The following is a 27,459-nucleotide window of genomic DNA, read 5'->3' as shown; positions in this document are numbered from 1 at the left end:
TTCAAGACCCCTCTTTCCAGCATACTCCTTGCAAACGCCCAGTCTATCGAAAGCAAAATGGCTGAACTCAGATCCAGACTTACCTACAGAGGGAATTGAAAGGCGGTTGTGTGCTCAGTTTCACGGAGACTTGGCTCACCCCTGCCATCCCTGACTGCTCCTGGGAAGCTGACGGGTCCTCTATACAACACATCAACCACACGTCATCCTTGGGGAGGGTGAGGGCGATGGGGATGCTTCCTGATCAACACCTCCTGGTGCTCGGATGTAGTGACCCTGAAAGGACCTGGATGAAATTTACACCGTCATAAACATTCTGAGACAAACTTCCTTGAGGCCTTACTCATTATGGCTGGTGACTTCAACCGATCCAACTTCAAGAGGGTGCTGTCCAAGTCCCACCGACACATCTCCTGCCCCAATAGAAGACCCAACGTCCTGGGTCAGTATTACACAACCATCAAACACACCGACCGTTCCACCCCCACGCGGCGCACTTCAGAAAATCAGATCACAGCGCTGTGTCCCTCCTCCCACTATACAAGCAGAAGCTAAAGCAGGAGAATCCTTCACAGAAAGAAATACAATACTGGTCCGAGGCAGTGGAAGAGCATCTCTGGGACTGGTTGGAATCAATGTATTCAAGTGCTCAGCAGAAATCTGGGATGATTACACCACCAACGTCACGGACTTCATGATGAAATCCATGAAGGACCATGTGCCCAAGTCATTCCGAGAGTTCCCTAAATGAGCACCTTGAATGAACTCGGAAATCCAGTCCCCAGTGAACACCAGGCAAGCAGAACTCAGGTCAGACGACCCAGACCCATACAGAAAATCCAGATATGACCTCCGCAAAGCCATCTGAGATGCCAAGAGGCAGTACCGGACCAAGTTAGAGGTCCAAACCAACAACCCAGACACCCACTGCCTGTGGGAAGGCCTATACAACATAACAGGATACGAAAGGAAGCCGCATAAGATAGCAGACAAAGACACATCCCTCCCTGATGCACTTAACGCTTTCTATGCCAGCAGCGCAGTGTCACCTGCCCCAATAGCTCCTGGGCACCTGTTCCCTCTGTCATTGCTGCCAATGTCAGATTAGCCTTCCTCAGAGTCAATCCAAGGAAAGAGACAGGCCCAGACAGAGTCTCTGCCTGTCCACTCAGATCCTGTGTGGACCAACTGCTATCTTCACCCTCTCCATCTGACAAATAAAAGTCCCCTCCTGCTTCAAGAAGACCACCACCATCCCAGTACCTAAGAAAGCCGGTGCAATGTGCCCGAATGATAACCGCCCAGCGGCTCTGATCTTGATAATGCTTCGAGAGACTGGTTATGGCCCACCTCAGCCCTGGTCTCCCAGCCTGCCTCAATCACCTGAAATTTGTCTCCCGAAGTAACGGGTCCTTAGCATTTCCCAACCCTGCCCTCATCCCTGGAACATCTGTATAACAAGGGCATCTACATCAGACTCCTGCTCATTGAGTACATCTCCAGCTTCAACACCATTATCCCCTCCAGACTGATCACAAAACTCTGAGACTCTGAGTCTCGGCTCCACACTCTGCAGCTGGATCCTCAGCTTCCTGACCCACAGACCACAATCAGTGAAGTTAGACAGCATCACTTTCTCCAGGAATACCCTCAACACTGGAGCCCCCCAAGGATGTGTTCTCAGCCCCTACTGTACTCCCTGTACACCCACGGCAGTCTGGCTAAAGTCCGTACAAACACCATCTCCATGTTTGCTGCAGACCCCATTGTGGGAGGATGGATACCAAACACCAGGAAGGAGATAGAGGGCTTGTTGCCATGGTGCAGTGAGAACACCCTCTCTCTCAGCATCAGCAAAACTGAAGAACTGATCATTGACGTCAGAAAGAAAGGAGGAGAAAATGCCTCCTTCTACATCAATGGAGCTGAGGCTGAGAGGGTGGAGAGTGTCAAGTTTCTGGGAGTGACAATAACCGCCAATCTGTCCTGGACTTCCCAAGTGTATACGATGATTCATAAGACACAGCAACGCATCTTGTTCCTCAAACAGCTCAGGGAATTTGGTCTGTCCCTCACCAAACTCGACAGACGCAATACAGAGAGCATCCTGTCCCGGTGTAACAACCGCTCTGCCCAGCACGGTAAGGAACTACAGGGGGTTGTGTGCACATCACGGAAGCCAACCTTCCATCCATGGATGCTTTTACATGGCTTTTTGTCGGGGAATAGCTGCCAACATCTTTGAAGACCCCTCCCACCCCGGTAATGATCTTCTACAACCTCGCCCATCAGGCAGAAGATACAGAAGGATGAACACACACACCAGCAGCTTCAGGAACAGCTTCTTCCCAGCCGTTATTAGACTGATGAATGGAATCTCCAACTTCAAATAACGCTGACCTTGTAAATGTTAATCGTGCCTCGTGCACGCCCTGTGGGATGTAACCTGTACGCCTCTGTCCACGTTTCTCTTCATCCTGTGATCTGTACATGCCTGCTTACTGGGATCTATCTGTACTGCTCGTAAGTGAAGCTTTTTCACTATATTCAGGTAAACGTGATAATCAGTCAATCAACAATCAATGTGTCTCTCTTCAGCCTGAACCACAGCTTTTCAACATGTCTCTCTGCTGTCAGACAACATATTACTGAAGCTGTCCTTACTTTAAACTAGGGGAGGCAGAGTACCCCAACTGACTGACTTTGGGAACAGCAATTACCTCTCTAGACATTTTTGAACAGGAGTGTATTATTTATAACTACCCATTTCTTTGTAACTGCTTCAATATCTCCAGAGAATTGAAAGATTATGGTCAATGCCTCTATCTCTCCTTCTCTCGGTGACTCATGCCCATACAGTCCGAGTTTGCTATAAGTCCTACTCCATTGTGGGAATAGTGTACTAGATTGAAAGGGTTAAATGAACGTGTTTGTTCAGTGACTGTATTTGATGTCAAACTCCATGTAATTTAATTGTGTCCCAGGAGGGTTTCCCTCTTCTATTAATTACAAATTCCTTACAATGTACGAAGCTATGGTATCAGTGACAGCATCACCTCCAGCATCACCCCCAGCACTAACAGGGTCTGGCAGCTGCAGAGACTGGGAGCTCGGGAGAAGAGAGATTCGAACCTGAGAACAATAGATTGGAATTTTACAACCATGGGTTGGAATCTGAACACAGAAGATCGGAATTTTACAACAATGGGCAGGAGTTTCTCAGCAACAATTGATTATATTTCTGCAAATTACCACTTGATGTCATTAACAACCCAGATCAATTATATAGTCCTGGTTATTCAACACATTTACTATCCCATCCTTGTTATTGTTGGTGTTTCTGTTAAGTCTCTTACTGTTAATGAACTCTTATAATTAACTTCAATTGCATCACTTTTCCTGCCAGTTGCTCTGTCCTCTTTGCTGCTGTTGCTGGCATTCCTGCTAAGTGTCAAAGTCTCCCCATGAGATCTGTAAATCATATTTCACCGTAGAAATGTTCTTATCATTTCAAACTGGAAAGACCAAAGTCATTGTCTTTCGTTCCTACCATAAACGTCAATCCCGATCCACTGACTCCAAACCCATCCTTGGCCAAATCATGAGGATCAGTGAGATTATTCAGAATCTTACAGACCCATTTGACACCGAGTTGGGTCACCCTCGTGTTCGTTCCTGGCACTGACTCGGGTGACCACTGTTCCCAACATGTATCTCATTACAGGAAGCTTTTCAGTCAACTCACTTTCCAAGTTCCCCATCCTGACCAACATTTCCTGATCCCCATCCTCCTCCACCCCTCGACATCAGGGTGAAACAAATACACACTCTCAGAACTGGGTGCCACTGGATATATTATATATATATATATATATTATATATTATACATTCACATTATATATTAATAATCTGGAGGAAGGGACTGGGGGCATTCTAGCGAAGTTTGCCGATGATACAAAGTTAGGTGGACAGGCAGGTAGTACTGAGGAAGTGGGGAGGCTGCAGAAGGATCTAGACAGTTTGGAAGAGTGGTCCAGGGAATGGCTGATGGAATTCAATGTGAGCAAATGCGAGGTCTTGCACTTTGGAAAAAAGAATACAAGCATGGACTACTTTCTAAACGGTGAGAAAATGTGTAAAGCCCAAGTACAGAGGGATCTGGGAGTGCTAGTTGAGGATTCTCTAAAGGTAAACATACAGGTTGAGTCCGTGATTAAGAAAGCGAATGCAATGTTGTCAATTATCTCAAGAGAGTTGGAATATAAAAGCCCTGTTGTGCTACTGAGACTTTATAAAGCTCTGGTTAGGCCCCATTTGGAGTACTGTGTCCAGTTTTGGTCCCACACCTCAGGAAGGACATACTGGCACTGGAGCGTGTCCAGCGGAGATTCATACAGATGATCCCTGGAATGGTCGGTCGAACATATGAGGAACGGCTGAGGATCCTGGGATTATATTCATTGGAGTTTCGAAGATTAAGGGGAGATCTAATAGAAACTTACAAGATAATACATGGCTTGGAGAGGGTGGACACTAGCAAATTGTTTCCGTTAGGCGAGGAGACTAGGACCCGTGGGCACAGCCTTAGAATTAGAGGGGGTAAATTCAGAACAGAAATACAGAGACATTTCTTCAGCCAGAGAGTGGTGGACCTGTGGAATTCATTGCCACAGAGTGCAGTGGAGGCTGGGACGCTAAATGTCTTCAAGGCAGAAATTGATAAATTCTTGATGTCACAAGGAATTAAGGGCTACGGGAAGAATGCGGGTAAGTGGAGTTGAAATGCCCATCAGCCATGATTGAATGGCAGAGTTGACTCGATGGGCCGAATGGCCTTACTTCCGCTCCTCTGTCTTATGGTCTTATGGAATGGAGCTGTCTGAAAACCAGAGACTTTTTAGAATGTGCCTTGCATTGTTTCTTCAAAGTTTCCCTCAACTACAATGAACTTACTGGGACAATGAATGGTGCCTGGATGTGTTATTTATTCCACTGCTTGGGCGCCACTCTATTCCCATGCTCCAAGTGACCCTTGACCCCTCTTCTGTCCAAACTGCCAAAATGTGTCTAAACCCCTACCTGCCAAAATCTAAAACCAGGCAGGGGTCTCAGTGCCATGACTGTTGGCTATGAGAGCATGTTCCTGTATTTGTACTGGAGAAGGTCTATTCCATTACAAGTTAATTCAATGACCTGCTCAACCCCACCGGCCATACACCTCCCTCCACACCACTCCCATGTAGTTAACAACACCAAGGAGTCAGTACAGTTAATGGTAGGGCACTGGGTAGAATTATTAAAAATAGACACCAGTGGATGCAGATACATAGTACCATGAGAGTGACATCACAGGTAGACAGGGTGGTAAAGAAGGCGTTTGGCACACTTGCCAAAAACTAAAGTACATAGGTTTAAGGAGAGTGGGGAAAGATGTAAAATGGACCTGAGAGGCTACATTTTCATGCAGAGGGTGGTGCGTGTATGAGACGAGCTGCCAGAAGATGTGGTAGAGGCGACTACAATGACAGCATTCAAAACACACTTGGACAGATACGTGGATGGGAAAGGTCAGAGGAATATGGGACAGATACAGGAAAGTGGGACTAGTTCAGAGGAGGAAACATGGGTTGTATAGACAATTTGGATCAAAAGACCTGTTTCCGTGCTCTATGACTTGACAATTCTACGGCCCAGAGCTGAGAATCCATGGCAGGAGGACTGGCACGAGAAACTATCAACTAGAAAGCATTCCCTCATTTTAGATCCCAAACATGCCCAACCAGTTTCATCTCCAATGGCAACAGTGCGCTGGTTTAAACTGTTTCCCGCCTTACTAAGCCCTCTGTGCAGAAACTAACATCAGTGAGAATGCAGAGACCATCCAATGATGCAGCAATGATACAGTCCAAACCATCTTCAGCTGCTTCATCACTGACCATCCCTCCATCCTGGGGTTAGAATTCAGGATGTTTGTTGATTGTTGTACAACATTGTGTATCATTCCCCATTTGCTGGTCACAGGAAATTTCAACATCCACACATAGCACTGCCTGACCAATATTCAGTCCTGGGCTGACTAGTGCCACTTAACTCCAAAAAGAGTGAATATAACTATTTCACTTGTCATTAATAGCTTTACCATCACTGAATCTCCCACTCCCAATCTTCTGGGGGATTACCATTGACCACAGACTGAAGTGAACCAGCTTTGGAAATGACAGTGTTACAAGACCACATAAGAGGTTGGTACGTTTGTCGTACATACCTCACTTCTGGACTCCCCAAAGCCTTACCACTATCTACAAAGGGCAAGGCGGGAGTGTGATGCAATGCTCTCTACTTGACTGAATGAGTTTAGCTTTAAAATACACAAGCAACTTGACATCATCCAGTGTATAGCAAGCCCTTTGATTGGCATCACATCCACAAACATTCTCTGCTTTAACATCAATGCACGGTGGCTGCAATCTGAGGCTTGTGGAAGATGCACTGCAGCAATGTTTTAAAGGCCCTTTCACAACATCTTCCAAAACTGTGACCTCCACCATCTCAAAGCAATCAGCCATCAGCTGCACAGCGAAATTATCTTGGGACCATATTGCTGTTCCTTCACTATCACAGAGTCAACATGGTGGAACTCCCTCCCTAACATCTCTGTGGGTATACCTACATTACATGGACTTCGGTAGCTGAAGAAGGCAGCTTGGCAGCGTCAGCGACCTCCTCCTACCGTCCCCTTGACCATGACCCCACCCCCCACCACCAAACCATCATCTCCCAGACCGTCCATATCCTCATCACCTCAGGGGACCTCCCATCCACCACCTCCAACCTCATAGTCCCACAACCCCGCACCGCCCGTTTCTACCTCCTGCCCAAAATCCACAAACCTGACTGCCCCGGACGACCCATCGTCTCAGCCTGCTCCTGCCCAACCGAACTCATCTCGGCATACCTCGACACGGTCCTGTCCCCATTAGTCCAAGAACTCCCCACCTACGTTCGTGACACCACCCACGCCCTCCACCTCCTCCAGGATTTCCGCTTCCCCGGTCCCCAACGCCTCATCTTCACCATGGACATCCAGTCCCTGTACACCTCCATCCCCCATCACGAAGGACTCAAAGCACTCCGCTTCTTCCTTTCCCGCCGTACCACCCAGTACCCTTCCACCGACACCCTCCTTCGACTGACCGAACTGGTCCTCACCCTGAACAACTTTTCTTTCCAATCCTCCCACTTTCTCCAAACAAAAGGAGTAGCCATGGGCACCCGCATGGGCCCCAGCTATGCCTGCCTCTTCGTAGGGTATGTGGAACAATCCATCTTCCGCAACTACACTGGCCCCACCCCCCATCTTTTTCTTCGCTACATTGATGACTGTATCGGCGCTACCTCGTGCTCCCACGAGGAGGTTGAACAGTTCATCCACTACACTAACACCTTCCACCCCGACCTCAAATTCACCTGGACAGTCTCGGACTCCTCCCTCCCCTTCCTAGACCTTTCTGTTTCTATCTCAGACGACCGAATCAACACGGACATCTACTACAAACCAACCGACTCCCACAGCTACCTGGACTACACCTCCTCCCATCCTGCCCCCTGTAAAAACGCCATCCCATTCTCCCAATTCCTTCGTCTCCGCCGCATCTGCTCCCAGGAGGACCAGTTCAAAATACGTACAACACAGATGGCGTCCTTCTTCAAGGACCGCAATTTCCCCCCCGACGTGGTCGACGGTGCCCTCCACCGCATCTCCTCCACTCCCCGCTCCTCCGCCCTTGAGCTCCGCCCCTCCAACCGCCACCAGGACAGAACCCCACTGGTCCTCACCTACCACCCCACCAATCTCCATGTACAGCGCATCATCCGCCGTCACTTCTGCCACCTCCAAACAGACCCCAGCACCAAGGATATATTTCCCTCCCCTCCCCTATCAGCTTTCCGTAGAGACCACTCCCTCCGCGACTCCCTTGTCAGATCCACACCCCCCACCGACCCAACCACCACTCCCGGCACCTTCCCTTGCAACCGCAGGAGGTGCAACACTTGCGCCCACACCTCCCCCCTCACTTCTCTCCAAGGCCCCAAGGGAAACTTCCATATCCGCCACAGATTCACCTGCACCTCCACCCACATCATCTACTGCATCCGCTGCAGCCGGTGTGGCCTCCTCTATATTGGGGAGACAGGCCGCCTACTTGCGGAGCGATTCAGAGAGCACCTCTGGGCCACCCGGACGAACCAACCCAACCAACCTGTGGCACAGCATTTCAACTCCCCCTCCCACTCCACCGAGGATATGCAGGTCATTGGACTCATCCACCGCCAAACCACAACAACCCGACGGTCGGAGGAGGAGCGTCTTATCTTCCGATTGGGAACCCTCCAACCGCAGGGGATGAACTTGGACTTCACCAGTTTCTTCATCCCCCCTCCCCCCACCATGTCTCAGCCGGATCCTTCCAGCCCGGCACCGCCTTCCTGACCTGCAGTCTTCTTCTTGACCTCTCCGCCTCCATTCTACTCCGACCTATCACCCTCACCTTGACCTCTTTCCACCTATCACATTTCCAACTCCCCTCCTCCAAGTCCCTCCTCCCTACCTTTTATCTTCTCCTGCTGAACACTCTCTGCTCATTCCTGAAGAAGGGCCTGTGCCCGAAACGTCGAATCTCCTGTTCCCTGGATGCTGCCTGACCTGCTGTGCTGTTCCAGCAATAAAGTTTCAACTTTGATCTCCAGCATCTGCCGACCTCACTTTCTCCTCCAGCGTCTGAGAGGGGACAATCAGAAATGGGCATCGAATGTTGACCTAACCGACATCGCCCATATTTTATGAATGAAAAAAGATGGTAATCAAGGACTACTGTTCTTTCATTACACAAAATCCCTAAGTAAATTTGAGTGAGCATTATACATTGATATTTCATAACATTAATCCATCTGCATTGGATGTGGATCAGGAGCAGGATATGTGTGATAATATGCTCCATAGTCACTTGATATTAGTGAAGGAGAACTTGGGCTGATTCTTCCGCACTAAGTTTGAATGACTCTGTAAAGATGAAGAGCAGGAACCTGATCATTTCCTCCACTCTAATACAGGGTCACTGACCTCAGTCCTGCTTCAAAAACTGAAACATACCTCTCATGATCTTGGTGATTTCCCCTGCATTCCCTTGTTTTCAATATAAATAATTTGTCAACACAATGGCAATCTTCACAGAATATCTTATAAACTGCTGTTCCTAATTTTCTGTTTCATATCACATATATATTTTTTCTTTATGGCTGATTTTGTTGGATGGTAATTTTTGAGTCCAGCAGATTACTCAAACATAGGTATGAATACTTCAATACATTTTCAGAAAGAAGGACACATTTGCAAATATTACAAAGTACTCTATGAAATTGTTAACTTTTCTACCAACTTGATAAACTTCCATATTGTTTTGTTCCTCACAGTTAACATCATAACAATTATACTTTTGTTGCAAGGAAAGTGTGGTCTTACAAAATGTATTACTCGATATCTGGTGGTGATGTCAACAGCAGATGTACTGGCTATTATCCTCAATCTGCTTTTTGGGCACATTACAATTGTTTATAATAGAGATTTCCATTTCATACGGGCCATCCCCATCTGTAATATCCACACTGTCTTCCTTTATGCAGCCACCAACTACTCTGTCTGGTTTACCATCACTTTTACCTTTGATCGACATGTGGCCATTTGCTGCCCAAATCTGTGAACTAAATTTTGTACTGAGAAGACAGCAGCTGTGGTTCTGGGAACAGTGACTGTGCTGAGTGGTTTGAAGAACATTTTCTGGTACTTTATGTTCACATCTCAGTATTTGCTCAGGAATCAGCCCTGGTTTTGTTCAGTACCAGCTGATATTCTCTCATCGCCAGCCTGGGGAACAATCGAGTGCCTTCATTATATCCCGAACCCAGCAGTGCCATTTGTTCTGATTCTGCTGCTCAATGCTTTAAGTGTCAGGTACTTGCTATTCCTGATGAAGGGTTTTTGCCCAAAACCTTGATTTTCCTGCTCCTCGGATGCTGCCTGACCTGCAGTGCTTTTCTGGCACCACTATAATCTAGACTCTGGTTTCCAGCATCTGCAGCCCTTGTTTTTTCTTCCATTTTAGTGGCCAGCAGAGCCTGCAGGAGACTTTGGGCTCTCAGCAGTGGGGAGAATCCCAGTGACCTAGAAATGGGGTCTCGAAGAAGTTCATCATTTTATTGTTTGTTATGTCAGGGAATTTCATCCTGTTATGGTCAGTGTTTGTGGCAAACTGTCTCTGGAGACGAATGCTTTCAATGGGGTATAGGGCAATATATCGACATTATTTTGTACGAGAAATAGGATTCATTCTCCAGCTCCTAAGTTGCTGCACAAACACTTGTATATATGTCGTGACCCAGACTATGTTCAGGAAACAGCTGAAGAACATGGTAAAATACCCTTTTACCCGAATGGGGAAATTCATTAAATGGTGGGATGGATTGGAGGATTCAGGGATGAGGATGTGTTCTGTCTCAGCATCTATCTTATCCACTCTCCGTGGGGTCAGTGATACAGACACAGTGAAGGGAGTCTGTTCTCTCCAATCTTTGTGGTACAGACTGAGTATGTTCAGTTGGCAGTCCTGGTAATCTACTACAGACACAGAGTCTGTTCTCCCACAGTCAATGATATAGACACAAAGGGTCAGTCTGCTCTATCCAAGGTGTGTGATACAGATGCAGTAGGGACAATCTGCCCTCTCTAGGGTGTGTGTCAAAGACACAGTGAGTTTGGTCTGCCCTCACTTGGATACATGTGAACAAACCAACCTGAATGAGGAGTAGGAGAAAGTGAGGACCACAGATGTTGGAGAGTCAGAGTTCAAAAAGTTGGTACTGAAGTGCGGGAGCAGGTCAGGCAGCTCCCGCGAAACAGGAGAGTCTGCGTTATGGGCATAAGTACTTCACCATTCCTAATGAACTTTCTTGGAGTTTTTGATGGACCTGGGCAGAGCTGTTACCACACCAAACCGTGATGTACCCAGTTAGAGTGCTTTCTATGGTGCAGCTACAAAACGTGGTGAATGGACTGAATTTCCTGAGACTCCTGAGGAAGAAGAGGCATTGTTGTGACAGCGGTGGGATACTCATCCAAGGTACCTGCAGACTGTATGAGTTATATAAATGAAGACTGTATGAGTTTCTTTAGATATATAAAGAGCAAAAACGAGGCAAACGTGGACATTGGGCTGCTGGGAAATGACACTGGAGAGATAGTAGTGGGGAACAAGGAAATGGCTAAGGAACTGAGTAATTGCTTTACCTCAGTCTTCACAGTGGAAGACAACAGTAATATCCCAAAAATACAAGAGCGTGAGGGGGCAGAGCTCAGTATGGTGCCCATCGCCAAGGAGAAGGTGCTAGAAAAACTGAATGGTCTGAACGTGAATAAATGATCTGGACCAGATGGACTACTCCCCAGAGTTCTAAGGGACATAGCTGAAGAGATAGTGCAGCAATGTCAGCATGGTTTCATCAAGGGGAAGTCATGCCTGACAAATCTGTTAGAATTCTTTGAGGAAGTAACAAACAGGTTAGATAAAGGTGAGCCAATGGATATTGTCTACCTGGACTTCAAGAAGGCCTTTGACAAGGTGTCTCATTGGATGCTACTGAATAAGATAAGGACCCATGATGTTAGAGGCCAGGTGCTAGCATGGTTAGAAGTCTGGCTGTCTGCCAGAAAGCAGAGAATGGGAGTGAAAGGGTCCTTCTCAGGATGGCAGCTGGTGAGAATTTGTTATTCGCAAGGCTCAGTGTTGGGACCATAACTTTTCACTTTCTACATTAATTGTCTCAATGAAGGAATCGCGGGTACTCTGGCTCAGCTGCAGATGATACAAAGGTGGTTAGAAGGACAGGTAGTATTGAGGAACCGGGAGGCTGCAGAAGAATTTGGACAGGTAAGAAGTGTAGGCAAAGAATTGGCAGATGGAGTACAACGTGGGAAAGTGTGAGGTCATAACTTTGGTAGGAATAATAGAGACATAGATTATTTTCAAAATGGGGCGAAAAATCATAAAACTGAAGTGCAAAGAAACTCTAGTCTCGGATTCTCTCAAGTTAAATTTGCAGGTTGAGTCAATAGCTCGGAAGGAAAATGCGATGATGGCATTTATCTTGAGAGGACTTGAATACAAAAGCAGGAATGTACTTCTGAGGCTCTATATGACTCTGGTCAGACAACATTCAGAGTACAGTGTGCAGTTTTGGGCCCCCCCCATCTGAGGAAGGAAGTACTGGCCCTGGAGCATTTTCAGAGGAGGATCAGGACAATGATCCCAGGAATGAAGAGATTAACATCTGAGGAATGTTTGAGGAGTCTGGGTCGATACTTGATGGAGTTTAGAAGGATGAGGGGTGATCTTAGGTAAATATACAGAATACTGAATGGCATGGACTGAGTGGATGTTGGGAAGATGTTTCCATTGGGAGGAGAGACTGGGACCCAAGGGCACAGCTTTGAGTAAAGGGAAGATGTTTCAAAATGGAGATAAGGAGAAACTTCTTCAGCCAGAGAATGGTGAATCTATGGAATTCATTGTCACAGACGGCTGTGGAGGCCAAGTGATTGAGTATATTTAGAACTGACATAGATAGGTTCTTGATTTTCAAGGGGGTCAAGGGTTATGGGGAGAAAGTGGGAGAATGGGTTTGAGAAACATATCAGCCATGATTGAATGGCAGAGCAGACTCATTGGGCTGACTGGCCTCATTTCTGCTCCTCTATTTTATGGTCTTATAACATTTGTGACTTTTGCATGTTCTTTCAATCGAGTTTTGTTGTCAGATGAGTCAGCTTTACTTCACGAAACTTAATGCAATCAGATATTATTCACTATTTCCAAGGACCTGTCTTACCTAATGAATATTTCTGCTGAACCTGAAACACTTGAACATCACCGTTTGAAGCAGTTAGTCCAAAAGTCTTTTAATTAGTTGATTTCAAACACATTGAACTCATCCAAACTCTGTAAATTCCCTTTTAAAACTGACAAAGTATTTGTGGCAGCACATACAACATGTGATTCACCTCACTGTACAATAGCTTGTGGAATAATCTTCCAGATAACAATGGGGGCAGGCTCATTGATAACTTTATGTAAGAGTTATGTGGACTCTTCACTAACAAAGGATTCCATGGGGCTAGAAAGTAGGTGGAAAAGAGGATTAAGACTGTTGCCAGATCAACCATGATCTTATCAAATGGCAGATTATAATGCAGGGGCTAATTTGTTAAATTAATATTAATAAATTAATGGTCCTGAAAATATCTTGTCAGTGGCAAATGGCTCCAATACTTATTTCATATTTACTTGTTTGTTCACATAGTCTGTGGAATGCTCTTCCAGATAACAATGGAGGCAGACTCACTAATGACTTGTCTGGAAGATTAAAATGAACTCGTCACTAACAAGGGAAGTCAGTGGGGTTGGAAAGGATGTGGAAACAAGTATTAAGATTGCAGCAAGATCAACCATGAACTGATCAAATCCCAGATCAGACTCAAAAGGCTAACTGACCTACTCCTCATTCATATTCGTGACTTCCCATGTATCCCATGAAGGGCAGACAAACCTCACTGTATCTTTGTCACACACCTTAGAGAGGGCAGATTGTCCCTACTGCATCTATATTACACACATTGGGGAGAGCAGACTGACCCCATTGTGTCTATATCATTGACTGTGGGAGAACAGACCATTTACTCTGTAGAGCACCAGGACTGCCAACTGAACATATTCAGTCTGTATCCCAAAGATTGGAGAGTGCAGACTCCCCTCACTGTGTCTGTACCACTGACCCCACGGAGAGTGGATTGGATGGTCAATGGTAACCCCATTCAACCGCGGCCCAGGATGTGGACAGTGCGGGATTCAGTAACGGTAAGACCAATCAATGTCAAGAGAAATGGTTGGATTCTCTCTTTTCGGAGATACCTGACACTTGTGTGGCACACATGCTACTTTTAGTTCAGGTCTGAATACTGTCCAAGTGTTGCTATATACCAGCATAGTGTCTGACGAGTCAGGAATGGGAAAAACTTTGTGAACAATCAACAAACATCCTGAATTCTGACCTTATGATGGAGGGATTGTCAACAGTGAAGCAGCTGAAGATAACTGGGCCGAGGACACTTCCCTGAGGAACTCCTGCAGCGATGTCCTGGAGCTGAGGTGACTGACTTCCAACAACCACACCCATCCTTCAATGTGCCAGGAATGATTCCAAACAATGAGAGGTTCATCCCATTTCTCATTATTTTAGATTTCCTTCAGGTCAGACTTGGTCACTTCCTGCTTTGATGTCAAGTGCAGACTCTCTCACCTCAGGGGTCCAGCTCTTTTGTCCTTGTTTGGATATTAGTTGTTATGAGGTCTGGTGCTGAGCAACCCTGCAGAGCTGGACACCAGCGAACAAGTTATTGCTGAGGGAGTGCAGCTCGGTAGCTCTCTTGATGACACCTTCCATCATGTTGCTGCTAATTCCGATCAGACCGAAGGGGTGGTAATTATCTGGGTTTATTTTTGCTACTCTTTGAGATTTACCTGTTTAGATCCCTATGTTAGTCAGTGGTTTCAGTTTTGTACTGGAATAAATTAATCAACTGATTGAGTAGATACAGAGCTTAAACAATATAACACAGAACCAAGTGGCAAACTGTGGATAAAGTAATGGTTTGTAAGACACTAAACATAAATCCTGAGGGAAAGGCAGCGATAGGCTGCAGTTAAGGGACAAGGTTGAGGACTGCAGCTTGAGGACGGGTGTTCCATTGTGAATGTGACAACTGACCACTGCCCTCAGCTCAGTATCACCACTTTGTCTTTACTGTGGGAAACGTAATCAAGTCTGTGAAACATGTGAAAACTCTCATTATATTCATGTGGTTGTGGAGCTAGTCCAATTGAAAGTCCCTTTCGATGAGCTCTGTCAACTTGGTGTGTTCTTATAATTGAGCTAAGGCTTGCAATGACATGATAGCAATGGTCAGAAGTTATATCAGTTTCAATCAGATCAAAATCTTTACAGTAAGGTCAAGAAGGACAAGAAAAGATGATAGAAAGCAAACAGGGAATGCAGGATCGACAGGGCTGTTTCTGCATTTTTCGGTGCCTAGGTCAGTGCCAGGTGATCCGTCCAGTTTCAGATCATGGCTCAGCTTCTAGTGTGAACGGCAGGAAGCTACACCCTCTGCTTCACAGAAATCGGGCTCAACCCATCCATTCCCGACTGCGCACTTCAGGCTGATGGTTTTTCTATCCATCGTATGGACTGTGCATTGTCCTCAGGTAAGGCAATTCTGTAGGGGTTTGCTTTGGATTCAACAACTTGTGGTACATGGGCATTGCAACCCTGTGCAGCCATTGTTCCCCAAACCTTGAATTCCTCACCGTCAAATGCTGCCCCTTCTATCTCCCACGGGAATTTACCACTGTTATACTAACTGCTGTGTACATACCACCACAAGTAAAGGCTGAGAAAGCTCTGGATGTGCTGTACTCCACCATAACACCCTGGAGACGGAACACTCCGAGGCCCTGTTTATTGTGACTGGCCACTTCAATCAAGCCAATCTAAGGAAGGTATTGACCAAGTACCACCAGAACAGTACCTGCCCCACCAGGGGCCAGAATATTTTAGACCACGGCTGCACCACTGTGAAGGATGCTTACCGCTCCATCCCCCGCCCTCATTTCCAGGAACTCCGACCACAATGCATGTTTCTTCTCCTGGTTTACAGGCAAAAGCTCAAGCAGGAGACCCCCTCGCGGATTCAAATCCAGTGCTGGTCGGAGGAGGCAGAGGATCAACTCCAGTGCTGTCTAGAATTGGCTGATTGGGCCATGTTCAAACAGTCTGCAGGTACCTTGGATGAGTACGCCACCACTGTCACTGACTTTATCAGCAAGGGTGGGGAGGACTGCAAACCGAGGAAGTCAATCCGGGTGTTCCCCAACAGGAAACCCTGGATGAATCAGGACATATAGAACCTACTAAAAACCAGGCATGAGGTCTTCAGATCAGGAGACACACTCAAATATAAGGAATCCAAGTATGACCTTCGCAGAGCCATTAAGACAGTCAAGGACCAATGCCTCTCCAAACTAGGAACCCAGACAGATACCCAGCGACTATGGCAAGGACTGAATGACATCACAGGTTCTAAAAAGAGACAGTGCAAGATAGCAGGCGATGACGTATCCCTCCCAGATTGTCTCGACACCTTCTCTGCTCGCTTTGAGAGGTAATACCAATTCCGACAAGTCCTGACGAAGCTATCCCAACAGTCACTGCTTCAGAGGTCAGATCAGTTTTCCGTCGGTTGAATCCAAGGCAGGACAAGACGGAGTACCAGGCCATGCACTCAGAGCATGTGCAGAACAACAGGCAGAGGTCTTCTCAGACATCTTCAACCTCTCTCTGCAGCAGGCCTCTGACCCTGCCTGTTTCAAGAGGGCCAACATCATCCCTGTGCCTAAGAAGGCTCATGCAGCGTGTCTCAATGACTACCGCCCAGTGGCCCTAACTTCGGTGGTCATGAAGTACTTTGAAAGGTTGGTCATGGCATTAACCAACTCCAGCCTTCGCACTACTCTTCACCCACTCCAATTTGCCTATTGGACCAACAGTTCCACATCAGGTACCATATCACTTGCCCTTCACTCCTCCCAAAATGTCTTGACACCAAGAACAGCTACATAAGGATCCTACTCATTGGCTACAGTTCAGCATTCAACACCATTATCCCCTTGTGATTACTAAACATAGTTATCTTGGACTAAGCCCCACTCTCTGCAACTGGATCCTCAGTTTCCTGACCCACAGGCCACAATCAGTGAAGATTGTGGTCAATATTTCATCCTCACTAACACTCAACACTAGAGCCCCCCAGAGGTGCGTATTCAGCCCCCTACTGTACTCACTGTATACCCATGACTGCCTTACCAAATACCACACTAATGCCTTTTACAAGTTCACTGATGACACCACCATAGTCGGTCGAATCTCAGATGACAATGAAACAGACTACAGATGGGAGGTGGAAGATCTGGAAAATGGTGCATTGAGAACAACCCAGCTCTCAATGCCGGCAAAACCAAGGAACGCATTATTGACTTTTGGTGGGGTGCTACTCATGCCCCCCTCTACACACTAACATCACAGAGGGGAACGAGTGGAGAGTGTCAAGCTCCTGGGAGTGGTCATCCACAACAAGCTTTCATGGACTCTTCATGTGGACACACTGGTTACAAAGGTCCAACAACATCTCTTCTTCCTCAGGCAGCTGAGGAAATTTGGCATTACGATGAATACCCTTGCCAACTTTTTTAGATGCACCATCGAGAGCATTCTGTCTGGATGTATCTCGACCTGGTATGGTAACTGTACCATTCAAGATCGGAGACGGTTACAGAGAGTGGTGAACTCGGCCCAGACAATCACAAAGGCCAACCTCCCATCTATAGAATCCATCTATCAGGCCCACTGTCAAGGAAAGGCCGCCAGCATTCTCAAAGATCCATCCCACCCTGGCAAAGTTTTCTGACAACCTCTACCATCAGGGAGAAGGTACAGAAGCCTGAACACACGCACCAGCCGGTTTCACAACAGTTTCTACTCTACTGTTATTAGAATACTGAAAGGACTCACAAACTCTTAACATTGCCTCTATATATGTATTTTTGTTTTGCCAATGTTTACCTATTATTTACTTATCTATGCAACTTAACTCTGTGATCTGCCTGTATTGCTCACAAGTCAAAGTTTTTCACTGTGCATCAGTACACATGATAATAAATTCAATTCAAATCAATTCAATTCATTTCTTTCAGACTTTGTAATGTCTGGTACAACTGAGTGGCTGGCCAGGTCAATACAGTGGGCAGCTGAGAATCAATCTCACTGCTGTGGGTCTGGAGTCACATAGAGGCCAGACCAGGTGAGGACAGCAGATTTCCTACCCTGTCAGGCATCAGTGAGCCAGATGTATTTTGCCATGGTCATCAGTGAATCTTAATTCCAGATACTCTTTTTTTGAATTGAAGTCAAATTCCACCATCTGTCATGGCAGGATTTGAGGATATGGGTCTCCGGGAGGTAGGACAAAATGGCTGAAGGAGCTGGACAAAATGGCTTCTGCATTGCTAAATTAGATTAGACAAAATGGTTCACTGTGTCTATATCACCAACTGCAGTTAACCTATATAAACCAATAACCATTAACCATTAGAATGAGAAGTAGACAGATAAAATGAGGAAATATTAACCACACACTGCAAGCCTTTGGAATGGGAATGGCTCGCTGCACCCTGCAAGCTGATTTATGATTTAACTTCTTTATAAATCAAAATCATTGGTTGAAGCAACTATCAATGAAGTGATATCATGCATTCATTGATTGTTACTATGCGATCATGCTCCGTGTCTGACTATGAACAGTGTGTATAAACCTCATGCAAACTCTCTAAGTTGTTGGATACTTTTGATTGCCAAGAAGTGTTCATACTTCTGGGTGAATCAGAGTCTGCCAACCCAGTGCTGTATCAGACAATATGTGATTGCTTGTGCGATTGACAAAGTTTCGTTGACAGGTGTGTTTATTGACCAATAGTGGAACCGAGAGACCTCTCCCCGGGGGACCACTTCTTCAGATTCACTCCTGGGTCCCCAGAGCATTGACTCAGTTTCTGGATTGTTAGTCTCATGATAATAACAGCCAGCATCACCTCCTTTCCCCCACTGCATAGAGGGGTAGAGAGGACTGCATGGAGGGGTGGAGAGGACAGCTTGGAGGTGTACAGAGGACTAAAATGACGGTGTTTAGAGGACTGTATGGAGGGGTACAGAGCACCGATTGGAGTGGTACAGAGGACAGTACGGAAGACTTTATGGAGATGTATAGCAGAATGGAGTTATATGGAGTTGTATGGAGACCTGCACATAGGTATATAGAGGACTGCATAGAGGGGTACAAACAACTGTAAGGAGGTGTATAGAGAACTGCATGGAGGTGTATACAGGACTGCATGGAGGTGTGTACAGGACTGCATGGAGGTATATGGCAGACTGCATGGAGATATTCAGAGGACTGCATGGAGGGGTATAGCAGACTGCACGGTGTGCATACCAGACTGTATGGTGCTGTATAGAGGACTGCATGGAGGTGCATACCAGACTGTATGGTGCTGTATAGAGGACTGCATGGAAGTTTATAAAGCACTGCTTGGAAGTGTCAAGTGGACTCACGGAATTCACAACAGTGCCTCTTCTTCCTCAGGAGTCTGAGGAAATTCAGCCCATTCATAACGACACTCACCGAGGTTTGAAGTTGCACCGTAGAAAGCACTCTAACTGGGTACATCACGGTTTGTTGTGGTAACAGCTCTGCCCAGGTCCATCAGAAACTCCAAGGAAGTTCATGAGGAATGATGAAGTACTTATGCCCATAATGCCGACTCTCCTGTTTCACGGGCGCTACTTGATCTGCTGCCGCACTGCCTTTTCAACTCTGACTCTCCAACATCTGTGGTCCTCACTTTCTCCTACTCCTCATTCAGATTGGTTTGTTCACATGAATCCCAGTGAGGGCAGACCAAACTCACTGTGTCTTTGACACATAACCTAGAGAGGGCAGATTGTCCCTACTGCATCTGTATCACACACCTTGGGAACAGCAGATTGACCCCATTTTGTCGACATCATTGACTGTGGGAGAACAGACCATTTACTCTGTGTCTGTCGTGGAGCACCAGGGCTGCCAACTGTACATACTTAGTCTGTCTCACAAAGATTGGAGAGTGCAGACTCCCCTCACTGTGTCTGCATCACTGACCCCATAGAAAGTAGATTGGATGGATTTTGAGACAGAACACATTCCTAATCCCTGAATTCTCCAATCCATCTCACCATTTAATGAATTTCTCCATTTGGGTAAAAGGGTATTTTACCATGTTCTTCAGCTGTTTCCTGAACTTAGTCTGGGTCACGACATATATACAGGTGTTTGTGCAGCAACTTAGGAGCTGGAGAATGTATCCTATTTCTCGAACAAAATAATGTAGATATATTGCCCTATACCCCATTGAAAACATTCGTCTCCAGAGAGAGTTTACCACAAACACTGACCATAACAGGATGAAATTCCCTGAGATAACAAACAATAAAATGATGGACTTCCTTCGAGACCCCATTTCTGGGTCACTGGGATTCTCCCCACTGCTGTGAGCCCGAAGTCTCCTGCGGACTCTGCTGGCCACTAAAATGTGCCTGACACTTAAAGCATTGAGCAGCAGAATGAGAACAAATGGCACTGCTGGGGTCAGGATATAATGAAGGCACTCGATTGTTCCCCAGACTGGAGATGACAGAATATCAGTTGGTACTGAACAAAACCAGGGATGATTCCTGAGCAAATACTGAGATGTGAACATAAAGTACCAGAAAATGTTCTTCAAACCACTCAGCACAGTCACTGTTCCCAGAACCACAGCTGCTGTCTTCTCGGTACAAAATTTAATTTGCAGATTTGGGCAGCAAATGGCCACATATCGATCAAAGGTAAAAGTGACGGTAAACCAGACAGAACAGTCGGTGGCTGCATAAAGGAAGACAGCGTGGATATTACAGATGGGGATGGACCGTAGGAAACGAAACTCTCTCTTGTAAACAATTGGAATGTGTCTCAACAGCAGATCGAGTATAATAACCAGTATGTCTGCTGTTGACATCGCCACGAGGTATCGAGTAATACATTTTGTAAGACCACACTTTCCTTGCAACAAAAGTATAATTGTGATGATGTTAACTGTGAGGAAGAAAAATAAATATGGAAGTTAATCAAGCTGGTAGAAAAGTTGACAATTTCACAGAGTACTTTGTCAGATTTGCAAATGTGTCCTTCTTTCTGAAAACGTATTGAAGTATTCATACCTATGTTTGAGTAATCTGCTGGACTCAAAAATTACCATCCTACTAAATCAATCACTAAGTAAAAAATCATATGTTGTATGATACAGAAAATGAGGAATAGCAGTTTATAAGATATTCTATGAAGATTGACACTGTGTTGACAAATTATTTATATTGAAAACAAGGGAATGCAGGGGAAATCACCAAGACCATGAGAGGTATGTTTCAGTTTTTGAAGCAGAACTGAGGTCAGTGACCCTGTATTAGAGTGGAGGAAATGATCAGGTTCCTGCTCTTCATCTTTACAGAGTCATTCAAACTTAGTGCGGAAGAACTTCATTCACTAATATCAAGTGACCATCGAGCATATCATCACACATACCCTGCTCCTGATCCTCATCCAATGCAGATGGATTTATGTTATCATATATCTGTGTATATTGTTCACTCTCATATTTACTTAGGGATTTTGTGTAATGAAAGAACAGTAGTCCTTGATTACCATCTTTTATCATTCATAAAATATGGGCGATGCTGGTTAGGTCAACATTCCATGCCCATCTCTGATTGCCCCCGCTCAGACGCTGCCAAGCTGCCTTCTTCAGCTACCGAAGTCCATGTAATGTAGGTATACCCACAGAGATGTTAGGGAGGAAGTTCCACCGTGTTGACTCTGTGATAGTGAAGGAACAGCAATATGGTCCCAAGATAATTTCGCTGTGCAGCTGATGGCTGATTGCTTCGAGATGGTGGAGGTCACAGTTTTGGAAGATGTTGTGAAAGGGCCTTTAAAACATTGCTGCAGTGCATCTTCCACAAGCCTCAGATTGCAGCCACCGTGCATTGATGTTAAAGCAGAGAATGTTTGTGGATGTGATGCCAATCAAAGGGCTTGCTATACACTGGATGATGTCAAGTTTCTGGTGTATTTTGGAGCTAAACTCATTTCGGAAAGTACAGAGTATTGCATCACACACCCGCCTTGCCCTTTGTAGATGGTGGACACGCATTGGGTCATACAGACATGAGGTATGTACCACAAATGTACAACCTCTTATGTGGTCTTATAACACTGTCATTTCCAGAGCTGGTCCACTTCAGTCTGTGGTCAATTGTAATCCCCCAGGAGATTGGGAGTGGGAGATTCAGTGATGGTAAAGCAATTAATAACAAATGAAATGGTTATATTCACACTTTTTGGAGTTAAGTGGCACTAGTCAGCCCAGGACTGAATATTGGTCAGGCAGTGCTATGTGTGGATGTTGAGATTTCCTGTGACCAGCAAATGGGGAATGATACACAATGTTGTACAACAATCAACAAACATCCTGAATTCTAACCCCAGGATGGAGGGATGGTCAGTGATGAAGCAGCTGAAGATGGTTTGGACTGTATCATTGCTGCATCATTGGATGGTCTCTGCATTCTCACTGATGTTAGTTTCTGCACAGAGGGCTTAGTAAGGCGGGAAACAGTTTAAACCAGTGCACTGTTGCCATTGGAGATGAAACTGGTTGGGCCTGCAGTGGGGTCTACACTGAGGGATGGTCTCTGGTCGATGTTTTCTCCTGCCAGTTCTCCTGCCCTGCATCCTCAGCTCTGGGCCATAGAATTGGAGAATTATAGAGCATGGAAAAAGGTCTTTTGATCCAAATTGTCTATGCAAACCAGGTTTCCTCCTCTGAATGAGTCCCATGTTCATGTATCTGCCCCATATTCCTCTGACCTTTCCCATCCACGTATCTGTCCAAGTTTGTTTTGAATGCTGTCATTGTAGTCGCCTCTACCACTTCTTCTGGCAGCTCGTCTCATACACGCACCACCCTCTGTGGGGAAAAGTTGCCCCTCAGGTCGATTTTACATCGTTCCCCGCTCATCTTAAAACTATGCCCTCCAGCTTTGGGTAAGTGTGAAAAACACCTTCTATACCACCCTGTCTACCTGTGATGCCACTCTCATGGTACCATGTATCTGCACCCACTGGTGTCTCTTTTCAAGATTTCTACCCAGTGCCCTACCAGTAACTGTGCTGACTCCTTGGTGTAGTTAACTACATGGGGGTGGTGTGGAGGGAGGTGTATGGCTGGAGGGGTTGAGCAGGTCATTGAATAAATTGTGTTGGAGTAGACCTTCTCCAGTACAAATACAGGAACATTCTCTCATAGCCAGCAGTCATGGCACCAAGACCATTGACTGGTTTTAGATTTTGGAAGGCAGGGGTTTGGTCACATTTTGGCAGTTTTGACAGAAGAGGGGTCAAGGGTCACTTGCAGCACGGGAATAGATTGACACACAGGCAGTGGAATAAATATCACATCCAGCACCATTCATTGTCCGGGTAAGTTCATTGCAATTGAGGGAAACTTTGAAGAAACAATGCAAGGCACATTCTATAAGTCTCTGGTTTTCAGACAGCTCCATTCCTGTGGCAGCCAGTTCTGAGAGATTGTATTTGTTTCACCCTGATGTCGAGGGGTGGAGGAGGATGGGGATCACGAAATGTTGGTCAGGATGGGGAACTGGGAAAGTGAGTTGACTGAAAAGCTTCTTGTAATGAGATACATGTTGGGAACAGTGGCCACCTGAGTCAGTGCCAGGAACGAACACAAGGGTGACCCAATTCGGGTTTAAATGGGTCTGTAAGATTCTGAACAATCTCACTGGTCCTCATGACTTGGCCAAGGATAGGATTGGAATCGGTGGATAGGCATTAAAGCTTATAGTAGGAACGAAAGATAATGGCTTTGCTCTTTCCAAATTGAAATGATAAGAGCATTACTACGGTGAAATATGATTTACAGATCTCATGGGTAGACTTTGACACTTAGCAGGAATAACAGCAAAAGCAGCGAGGAGGACAGGGCAACTGGCAGGAAAAGTGATGCAGTTAAAGATAGTTCTAAGAGTTAATTAAGAGCTAGTGACTTACCAGGAACACCAACAATAACAAGGGTGGGATAGTAAATGTGTTGAATAACCAGGAGTATATAACGGATCCGAGTTGTTAATGACATCAAGTGGTAATTTGCAGAAATATAATCAATTGTTGCTGAGAAACTCCTGTCCATTGTTGTAAAATTCCGATCTTCTGTGTTCAGATTCCAACCCATGGTTGTAAAATTCCAATCTATTGTTCTCAGATTTGAATCTCTCTTCTCCCGAGCTCCCAGTGTCTGGAGCTGCCGGTCCCTGTTAGTGCTGGGGGTGATGCTGGAGGTGATGCTGTCACTGATACTATAGCTTTGTACAGTGTAAGGAATTTGTTATTAATAGAAAAGGGAAACCCTCCTGGGACACTATTAAATTCCATGGAGTTTGACATCAAGTACAGTCACTGAACAAACATGTTCAGTTAACCCTTTCAATCCATTTTTGAGTGGGAGCAGCGGCCGAGTTGAGGTGAACCCGGGAGACTACAGCTAAGGTAAGAGTTTTTTTCAAAATTACTTACCTGTAGCGGGCATCGGTGTTTTGTTTTCTCTCTCCTTCACAGAAAGAGCGGGAGCAGCAGAGGAAGTGACGGCAAGCAGAGGGGCAGCCGAGACCCGGAAGCAGTTAGTGTAAGCTTAGCTGGGTTAGTTTTTTCCCCCTTTAAAAGCGGCCGTTCCCCTCAAGAACACGTATACCGTTTTGGATACTTGTGGGGGGGATGACTTACCAGGGGTAAGTAACGGGGCTCAGGTCTCTGGCACGGAGCCTGTCCCCGTTACTCAGAAGGGAAGGGTGAAGAAGAGCAGAGCAGTAGTAATTGGGGACTCGATAGTTCGTGGCACAGATAGGCGGTTTTGTGGGAACGAGAGAGACTCACGTTTGGTATGTTGCCTCCCAGGTGCAAGGGTACGTGATGTCTCTGATCGTGTTTTCCGGGTCCTGGAGGGGGAGGGGGAGCAACCCGAAGTCGTGGTCCACATTGGCACCAACGACATAGGTAGGAGGAGTGCTGAGGATGTTAGACAGGCTTTCAGGGAGCTAGGTTGGAAGCTTGGAGTTAGAACAAACAGAGTTGTTGTCTCTGGTTTGTTACCCGTGCCACGTGATAGAGATTCGAGGAATAGGGAGAGAGAACAATTAAATGCGTGGCTTCAGGGATGGTGCAGGAGGGAGGGGTTCCAGTTTTTGGATAACTGGGGTTCTTTCTGGGGACGGTGGGACCTCTATAAACAGGATGGTCTACACCTGAACCTGAGGGGAACCAGTATCCTTGGGGGGAGGTTTGCTAGTGCTCTTGGGGGGGGTTTAAACTAACTCGGCAGGGGCATGGGAACCCAGATTGTAGCTTCAGGGTGCAGGGCCTGGAGTGTAGGGAGGTGAGGAACATGGCATCAATTTCCAAGGAGGGTGCCTGTAAACAGGGAAGTGGCTTGAAGTGTGTATACTTCAATGCAAGAAGTATACGAAATAAGGTAGGTGAACTTGCAGCGTTGGTTGGTACCTGGGACTTCGATGTTGTGGCTATTACGGAGACATGGCTAGAACAGGGACAGGATTGGCTGTTGCAGGTTCCGGGATTTAAATGTTTTAGTAGGTTTAGAGGTGGGGGTAAAAGAGGGGGAGGTGTGGCATTGCTTGTCAAAGATAGTATGACAGCGGTGGAAAGGACGATGGATGAGGACTTGCCATCTGAGGTAGTTTGGGCTGAGGTTAGGAATAGGAAAGGTGAGGTCACCCTGTTAGGAGTCTTTTACAGGCCTCCTAATAGTCCTAGAATCATTGAAGAAAGGATTGGGAAGGTGATTCAGGAGATGAGTGACAGTAATAGGGTGGTTGTTATGGGGGACTTTAACTTTCCTGATATTGATTGGGAAAGCTATAGCTCAAGTTCGTTAGATGGGTCAGTGTTTGTTCAATGTGTGCAGGAGAGTTTCCTGACACAATATGTAGACAGGCCAACAAGAGGTGAGGCCATACTGGATTTGGTTCTGGGTAACGAACCAGGCCAGGTGTTAGAATTAGAGGTAGGTGAGCACTTTGGGGATAGTGACCATAATTCGGTGATTTTTACACTCGTGATGGAGAGGGATAAGTGTGTACTACAGGGCAAGAATTATAGCTGGGGTAAGGGAAATTATGATGCGGTGAGGCATGACTTAGGATGTGTGGCTTGGAAAAGTAGACTCCAAGGCAAGAGTGTAAATGATATGTGGAACTTGTTCAAGGGGCAACTATTGAGTGTCCTTGATAATTATGTACCTGTCAGGCAGGTAGGAAAGGGTCGTGCAAGGGAGCCGTGGTTTAATAAGGAATTGGAATCCCTTGTTAAATGGAAGAGGGCGGCCTATCTCAAGATGAGACGTGAAGGTTCAATTGGGGCGATTGAGAGTTATAGGGTAGCCAGGAAGGACCTGAAGAGAGAGCTAAAAGCAGCAAGGAGGGGACATGAAAGGTCCTTAGTAGATAGGATTAGGGAAAACCCTAAGGCTTTCTATAGGTATGTTAGGAATAAAAGAATGACTAGGGTAGGAATAGGTCCAGTCAAGGATAGTAGGGGGAAGTTGCGTGTGGAGGCGGAAGAGATTGGGGAGACACTGAATGAATACTTTTCTTCAGTATTCACTCAGGAACAGGGCATTGTTGTCGATGAGAATACTGAGGCACAAATAAGTAGAATGGATGGCTTTGAGGTATGTAGAGAAGAGGTGTTGGAAATCCTGGAAAAGGTGAAAATAGATAAGTCCCCTGGGCCTGATGGCATTTATCCTAGGATTCTCTGGGAAGCAAGGGAGGAGATTGCAGAGCCATTGGCCTTGATTTTTATGTCCTCTTTGTCTACAGGAGTAGTACCAGAAGACTGGAGGATAGCAAATGTGGTTCCCTTGTTCAAAAAGGGGAGTAGGGATAGCCCTAGTAACTATAGGCCGGTGAGTCTCACTTCTGTTGTGGGCAAAGTCTTAGAGAGAATTGTAAGGGATAGGATTTATGCACATCTAGATAGGAATAATGTGATCAAGGATAGTCAGCATGGTTTTGTGAAGGGCAAGTCGTGCCTCACAAACCTTATTGAATTCTTTGAAAAGGTGACGAAGGAGGTTGATGAGGGGAAAGCGGTAGATGTGGTATATATGGATTTTAGTAAGGCGTTTGATAAGGTTCCCCATGGTAGGCTACTGCAGAAAATACGGAGATATGGCATTGAGGGTGAGTTGGAGGTTTGGATTAGGAATTGGCTGGATGGAAGAAGACAGAGGGTAGTAGTTGATGGCAAAGTTTCTTCATGGAGTGCCGTCACTAGCGGTGTTCCGCAAGGATCTGTTTTGGGACCATTGCTGTTTGTCATTTTTATAAATGACCTGGAAGAGGGGTTAGAAGGTTGGGTGAGCAAGTTTGCGGATGACACGAAAGTCGGAGGAGTTGTTGACAGTGAGGAAGCATGTGGCAGGTTACAGCAGGATATAGAGAAGCTGCAGAGCTGGGCAGAAAGGTGGCAGATGGAATTCAATGTAGCTAAGTGTGAGGTGATTCACTTTGGGA

At 46.0% G+C, this 27,459-nt stretch overlaps 1 protein-coding gene across 1 annotated transcript; it reads right to left on the bottom strand.

Moving 5' to 3' along the window:
• Positions 1 to 19,985: 19,985 nt before the first annotated feature.
• Positions 19,986 to 24,116, bottom strand: LOC148148594 (putative G protein-coupled receptor 139). The gene is made up of 2 exons (XM_087992331.1): positions 23,921 to 24,116; positions 19,986 to 20,887 (listed from the first exon to the last, which is right to left on the bottom strand). Exons 1-2 carry the CDS (start codon positions 24,099 to 24,101, stop codon positions 19,986 to 19,988), a joined length of 1,083 nt encoding a protein of 360 aa, XP_087848457.1. The 5' UTR covers positions 24,102 to 24,116.
• Between the last annotated feature and the right edge of the window lie 3,343 nt (positions 24,117 to 27,459).

This window comes from Chiloscyllium plagiosum, unplaced genomic scaffold (assembly GCF_037043375.1).
Source record: "Chiloscyllium plagiosum isolate Xiang-an unplaced genomic scaffold, Cpla_swu_hap1 HiC_scaffold_12, whole genome shotgun sequence".
Taxonomy (NCBI): Eukaryota; Metazoa; Chordata; class Chondrichthyes; order Orectolobiformes; family Hemiscylliidae; genus Chiloscyllium; species Chiloscyllium plagiosum.
The sequence above is the reverse complement of the archived record's forward strand: the minus strand, read 5'-3'. Positions and strand labels throughout refer to the sequence as shown.